At 48.0% G+C, this 7,646-nt stretch overlaps 1 protein-coding gene across 1 annotated transcript; it reads left to right on the forward strand.

Moving 5' to 3' along the window:
* Window positions 1-873: 873 nt before the first annotated feature.
* On the forward strand, window positions 874-6,746 carry LOC126526419 (uncharacterized). The gene is made up of 2 exons (XM_050174337.3): window positions 874-1,412; window positions 5,409-6,746. The coding sequence occupies exons 1-2, from the start codon at window positions 1,119-1,121 to the stop codon at window positions 6,537-6,539; spliced, it is 1,425 nt and encodes a 474-aa protein (XP_050030294.2). The 5' UTR covers window positions 874-1,118; the 3' UTR covers window positions 6,540-6,746.
* The last annotated feature ends 900 nt before the right edge of the window (window positions 6,747-7,646 follow it).

Below are 7,646 nucleotides of genomic sequence, written 5' to 3' on the forward strand. Positions count from 1 at the left end.
CGTGTCGGACCTGCGGTCACGGCAAAACGTCCGGAAGTTCGGACGGCGAAGAGTTCTTGCGTGGGGAATTTCACACGTTTTTATACGTTGACTCTATGGGGTACGTGGCGGGGCCGCGAAGCCGTCCAAATTATCGGGAATCTGGAAATTTGCTCGTTGACTACACTGGCAACACCTCCTGCCGACGACAGGGCATCAAAGACTATTTATTACGATTCCTGTCTGTTACTCGATCCAGCATTACCGCGACTTTCGACCCTTTCAATAGAATTGCCGCTAATTTTCCCTGATAGAGGCCCAAATTCCCTGAGTCTTCCCTGACTTTTTCCAGACTACTCAAAATCCCTGAGAATTCCCGGTTTTCCCGGTTGGTAGACACCCTGAGAAACATTTCGTTTTGTAGTATACTGTCTGCAAGCAGACGACAGACGAGGGAACTAAACATCCGGGGAGTTCAAAACTTGCCGATTGGCTGCTCTCTCCGCCTCGTTCTCAGAAATTTTGCATACTGCCACTTTATGACGTTGCAGCAACCGAACAGAACGCGTGTCGAACAAAGGCCTTCGACCGCGGCCTTGATTTTCGTTGCGTCATCGAAGTCGTCCTGTTCCAAGCCGCCACAGCGCCAATCGTAGGCGGCGCACATGTACCCCGTTATCGCCGGCGTGCCAAAAGGAAGCGCGGAAACCTGCACGCTTTCCGCCACGGAGGAACGCGCATGCGCGCAGCAGTCGGTCTTGACGACAGGGTTGCGACGCCAGAAGGCAAGGAGGGCCGTTTCGCCACGCGTTCGCCTGCTCTGCATTGTACGTTGCGGCCGAGTGCACGTGACAACGGAAAAAGCCCAGTGCATATGCATCCGCTGCTGCGGAATCGGCGGTAGATGTATGGGACGGCTGTCGCCTACGATAACGAAGCAATTCTTCCTCGCCGCGTTACGAAAGTCAAGGTGAGATAAGTGCTGCCCATTCTACGCGACAGTGCGTGCAGGGCTGATTTTATCTCTCATTGACGCTTACCTGGGCGAAGTGTCTGACACCACCCAGCAGCGATAAGCTCGGTAAAGAAAGCCACCACGCTCTTGTGCGAGCGTAGGATTCGTGCCCGAAGACGCCGCCATGCCGGATCGTGGACCGGGACGGGTGCATCGTTTTCGCGACCACGTCGTTGCCGGCGTCAACTGGCGACTGACGCGGTTCGTCGACGATGTTCCCAGTTCACGTGTGTGCAGCCTCTGCCGCATGATCCCAAAACAGACGGTGCTGTTGCCGTGCGGTCACGCTCTGTGCCAATCTTGCCACGCAGGCAGTCTCGAAGGGAGCTTTCAGCAGTGTCCATTGGATCAAGTGCAATTCGAAGAAGCGGAATGCGGGGGTTATGAATTCCCTAGCAGAACAGCGAACACCATGAAGGTGAGGAGAAAAGAAACAATTTCTGCCACTTATACTCGGGAGAGGGGGGGGGGGGGGGGGTAAGTATGCATTAGTATTCGTATAATTCACGCGGCGGCGTATCTGCACTCCTAACGATTAGTGTCCCTTTTACTATTGCCGAACAGTAGTACAAAAATTCACCCTGACTAAATTTTACTTTTTAGCGTCTATCACAACTAACACAATAGAACAACACAAACTCACTCTAGGCTCATGCGAAATATTCTGTTGAAACTCGGTATCTGCTTATTTCTTAGTGTCACAGATAAGAGAGAAATACAAAAAAAGCAATACTTTGAGATGTGCGACGTCACACTGACATTTTGGGGTCGTCGTTTCTACGCTAAATTCAAAGGGAAGCTGGTGATAATTAATCACTTCAGTGACAATTCAGTGATAATTCAGTGATAGTTACTCACTTTCTATTCAAACATTATTCTTTTCCTTGAAATTCGCACTGAACCATACGAAAACGAAGTTGGCTTCACTGCATAATAAATTCACTAGTTATTCTTCTAAAAGATGGTATTGCTTCTGAAAATATATTGTTTCTTCAATTTTTTTTACTTTAGGACATTATTCCTCATCAGTATCTACCCCGCCCCTCCCTCGCAACCGCCCTACATTGTAAAATAATTTACACGCTTAAAGGTGAAATGTGTCTACAGCCCACACACGTCGAGTGTCCGTTATATAAATAACACCCCTAGGGTGTCAGTTATAGACACACTTACACCCTTTTTCACTTTTAAGGGTGTAAATTATTTTACGGTGTATAACAGTTATCTTGGCCCGTAGTGGGCGACCCCATTTCTTTGAGGAGCAAGCTAGCAAGCGAAAATGAGACGGTGGTGTCCACTGCACAAGAATGCTGCTGTCCCCGTAGATGAGTTCGGAGCTGCAAGAATATTTAAAGAGTGGGCGTATTTCTCCTCGATTCTCGCTTATGAAGGCTGACTCTTGTGTGAGAGTAGCTGTCTTGCGATTTAGAAGCATAATTAAGTGATTCCCTTTGACCTAGTGTTCGTGTTTGATGCATCTTTAACGTTTAGACAGCGGCTGATACTGCCGGTTGATTTTGAGCATAGCGTATACACTGGTTCACACCGGACTTCAGGTAGAGGAACAGCGTCGTCCACTCTTAGGCTTAACACGGCTCACCGTGGCCGCGCTCCGCGGGGCGCCAGTGCAACCGGCGAGGCGCATGCGCACACGGACCTCGGGGAGGCGCTTCGCGTCGTCTGCCAGAGCTATTCTTTTTTATTTTTTGTTGTTTAACTTAGGTAGGATATTAGGCAGTATAATAGCAAGAGCTTGGTGTCGCAACCCACCGCACGGTTCCAAAGGGGCACTCATAACATCCATCCATCCATCCACACAGCGCTGGAGCTCTGGCTTTGCTGCAAAGCACGCTTCGCTGGACCCACAGGTGACTGAGTGCCAGAGGCGGCGTCGCGGGAAGGCGCACTTCATTGACTGGAGCATTTTCCAGATGGTTCGGTCTACAGCTCGCGAACAGCCTGCTTAGTCAATACACGTTACCATGAACGAGCTTCTCACCACATAAATCACATATCGTGTTTTTTCTAACTGATGAGGGTAAAAATACAGTCGTTCTTTTCGCGCTCTTTATTAGGCTGGGGCTGTTTTGTTTTTCTCTCACAGCACTTGGTGCAGTGCATACCGAGAAACCTATTAGGCGGGCTCTTCTTGGTTGGAGTCATCACGTGATGAGCCTAGCACGCCGTTTCGCGCATGTCTTGATGCTCGAACGAATTCGCTTAATTGACTTAAAAAAGCGACCGAAACCCGCTATAAATTTCGCAGCAACTTAGAGAGCGATTTTTCAATCACGTATCATCATGTTTGCCATGGATTTTACCATTAAGGAGGGCAATAATGTTATTTCGACAGCAACTAAGTGATATCCGCTGCTTCGCGACTCAACTATTGACACGTTAATGTCGCTCGTAGGAGGGCATGGAGCGCTATACGCGATGTAGAAAAGTGCCCTCCCCGGCATAGCAACTAATTTGTCTTTACTCCCCCTTTTCATCTTTCTACATCCTATAAAAAAACAAAATTCAGTTTTGTTGTCACAGTTTGGGCAAAATCACAGAAGCGGTGCCGGTCCTTTGACGGCTACTTGACGCGAGAAGTCGCATTCTCATTTAGAGGAATAATCGGTGAATTATTTGATTACGTTGATTAGGTCAAGTAAAACATGTGACGCCTACGTTTTTTTTTTGGTTGTTTGTTTTTTTTTTCTCCTTGGAGCATTCGCATGCACGCCGCATGCGAATGCTGTTTCTGTCCGTATTGAATACGTAATTGGAGGGGAAAATCTATAATCTAAGTGTCTGTTTTCTGGCTTGAGTTACGTCTTGCCGGGTAATTAAGTCATTATTCGCTTCTATTTCATTTCAGTACTTCGTCGGAATAGGCCGTGTGCATATTCTCACTAGCATATAATTTGTTAATTGCGCGTTATAAGGTACGAAGCGACACATTGCCTCTGCGATACGTCATAGAGGTGGGCATCGGATAAATTTGGAGAGTAGGAGGAATTGATTTCTTTCCTTTTTTTCTCTCTTTTAGGGGGCAGGAGGGGGGCTGGGCAGAGTGGGTAAAACCCAAATGCAGACAAGCGATGCAGTTGCCGTCCTGGGGAAGTGGCCGGTCCGTGTGTTGGACGAACGCGGCCACGATAATGAAACCGGCGGTCCTGTGGCCGGCCCGGTGTCACCTGCCAACAGCATGCCGGTGGTCGTCAAACGGGCTCGCCATTTGCAAAAGCCAAGCCAGATTGCTGTAGTCGGGCCAGTCTACTTTCTGACCATGGGCGTCAGCCCGATCTACCGCCCAGCACTCCCCTCTCCCCCCTTTATTTTTTTTGCTTAGGTCATGGTATGCCCCATCTTAGCTTAATATGGTGATGCGGAGTAGCCAACGGCTACTCAACTGAGTGACCGGCCGCTCACGAGTTAAAGATTCTGGGATGACTCGTCAAATCTAAAGACACCAGAGGTGTTTCCCTTAAACGCATTTCTTTTGACTTGCATGATGAATTGCATTTTGTTCGGTTACTGATTGCCATGGCACTTCGGCGATAAAAATGCTGTCAGAGTGCAGGATAATTTCATTTCCCCGGTGAACTTTCGGAAACTAGTCATGTCCCGGGTACCGGAAAAAAGAAAGATGACACATTGTAGATCTCTGCCTACAAAACTATTCTCAACGCGTTATATCAGAGATGACAAAAAGGCCACTGAAAACTGAATAGGCGCCCAAGCTTACAAGAAGGATGGAAGAATTGCGGATGTTCCCCTTAAAGCTCGGCAAACAGTGACCACTGAAGCTGAATACATGAGCATTGTTGAGCAAGTGAGCAATACATGAGCAAATTAACAACAGCCTCAGGTTGGGCGACGTCTCTGACATGACTATCATGCGTCGCCTCTGCGCCTCAGCCTAATAAAGAGCGCGAAAAAATTACTGTATTTTTACCCTCATCACTTATAAAAAAACACGCAAAATGATTTATGTGGCCAGAAGCTCGTTTCTGGTAATGAATATTGACTAAGCAGGCTGTTCACAAGCTGTATACCGAACCAGCTGGAAAATGCTCCAGTTAGTGAAGTGCGCCTTCCCGCGACGCCGCCTCTGGCACTCAGTCACCTGTGGGTCCAGCGAAGCGTGCTTTGCAGCAAAGCCAGAGCTCCAGCGCTGTAGCAGACGACGCGAAGCGCCTCCCCGAGGCCCGTGTGCGCATGCGCCGCTTCGCTTCGTTGCGCCGCCGCGCCGGACGCACTGGCGCCCCGCGGAGCGCGGCCACGGTGAGCCGTCTTCACCCTAAGAGTGGACGGAACTGTACGTTCTAAACGTTGGGGACAGGGATGCAACGGGCCTTTAGTAAAAATGTTTTGTCGTCCAAAAATCGTAATGTATGGTTTGTTTATTTTATTTCCTCTTAAGGTATACTGCTGGAACGAAGCTCACGGCTGCGAGTACACGGGCACCATGGATTGCATGCTGGAACACTACGAGAACGAGTGCACATTTCACACCGTGGAATGTTTGCGATACGGCGAGGGAGTCCAGCACAGCGACCTGGCTACGCACTACGCGGCCGGATGCAGTGCCGGTGCTTCTGCCGCGATCACGCAGTCCTCGGAGCATACAGCATTGACCCTTGCAGACGTGAACGCTGCCCTTGAAGACGTGAAGGCGATGCTGGGATGTCTCAACCACGACCAGCTGCTGCCAGTGATTCAGAGTCAGCTGAATGAGCTTACGGAGCAAGCCAGAAACCAGGAAGGCAGGTTAGCTGGTATCACTCGCGAGCTCGGAGCATGCGAGAACAACTTAAAGGGCGAGATGGCTCAAATCGCCGCCACGATTTCGTCGACCGTGTCCCATCAACTCACATCTCAGCAAAATCCATTGGAGCAAGCCAGCAGGTCGAGGTCGCTGTCGTTGCTCTCGGGACAGGCACTGATACTTCGAAAGTTAGAAGGTTTAGCGTACCTGGAAAACTGGCGGCAAACTTCCCCGAACCCTGATTTCGGCCGCGTCATTGCTCATTGTAAGACTTTGTACAGTGACGTTCGGCATTTGACCAGTGCACTGTGGACACCCGCGCGGATTGAAGAAATTATGGGTGCGAGTTATCTGCTGACCCTGGAAAACTGTGAGGAAATCATTGAGTGGCGGGGAGGCTTAAAACAGTTTGCCGAGATTACGGTGTGGCACATGAGGGACACGTACTTTACGATTGCCGTTTCGAAGGACGGCGCTACTCCTGCATCTCCCCTCATTGTGGAGATCGAGTTTAACGGGATGCTGGTGGACTCCAAGTGTTGGCCGCCTTTCTGGAGCGTGGACGCGGTGCATCCAGAAGAAGTATTCAGTCAACGTTCGTTGACTCCCGGTCGCAAGCTTTGTTTCTGCAGGCGCAGTGATCCCCCATTGCTGCACGTCCACCTCCGATTTACTACAGATTTTGCCTCGCTGGAAAACGGCGGCTGCCTCCGAGACGGTAAGGTAGCGTTCCGTATCTCGCTAAGCGATACAGATGTGGACGGTGGGATCAGGGGAGCACCCTAACGTTCGTCATCGCAGAATGTGCACTGCACCGGAGAATCCTCCTTGCCACTTCGGAAAATGTGTCACATGAGCTTAACGATTTTTTGATGCCCTTTCTACTAAATAAAGTGAGCTTTGCGAAATTTCTTTTTTTAAATTTGCTATCCTTTGTAACTGTCAACCTATTGTTTTCTTACTCTACTGGCCGTTCACTTTGATTGTTTCTTGTGCTAATACAGTTTTTGTTGCGAAATCTTGTGCTCCTAGAGTGGTTTCTGACCTCACGACGTTCACCCCGATACTTTTCTCTCGATTATTGCGGTGCGGCTGTTAAAGCGATTGATTTCAAAGCGACGTTCGCGTTTGATACTACGCTGTAGTACCACGCATTGTGCCGTGTCCGAAATGCACGCCCAATGGTAATGCATCGCATTTATTTTTTTTATTTATTCTTATATTTATTTATTTATTTATTTATTTATTTATTTATTTATTTATTTATTTATTTATTTATTTATTTATTGTACCTTCAAGGCCCGAAGGCGTTGCAGAAGGGAGTGTAACAAAATACAGAGCATGTGCAGATAACAGGGTATAATAAAAAAATTAGAAAGCGCGGATTAACAAAAGTATTCTTCAATAGTAGTTCTAAAAGCAGATGTATCAGTTATGTTAACAATTTAGGCCGGCAGATCATACCATTCATTGATATTTTTAGGAATATATGAATTAAAAAAATAGGTTCGTGCGACAGTGTGAAACGCTCAATTTATGGCGATGGTCAGTACGCGATTATGTGTATACAGGTTCGCACAAAAGTTCACTTTTTAATTCCGGATTGTAATAATAAATTTTGTGCAGCAATGATAAGCGTGCTAACTTCCTACGGGATGAGGGGAGAGGGAGGTTTAAAGAATAGTTAGTAACAATGAAACGTGCGCTACGATGTTGTATAAAGTCTATTTCATTTGTTAAGCAATCCAAACCACCAATACAGAAGAGGCATGTTCAAGCTTAGGACGTATTAGTGTTTTGTGTAGAAGTAGCCTTACTTAGCGGTTGCCGTAGAGAAATTGTGACGGAGGTAACCAAGCGTACGGTTAGCATCGTTAGCGATGTGGTTTATGC

Source organism: Dermacentor andersoni, chromosome 9 (assembly GCF_023375885.2).
Source record: "Dermacentor andersoni chromosome 9, qqDerAnde1_hic_scaffold, whole genome shotgun sequence".
NCBI classification, from domain to species: domain Eukaryota; kingdom Metazoa; phylum Arthropoda; class Arachnida; order Ixodida; family Ixodidae; genus Dermacentor; species Dermacentor andersoni.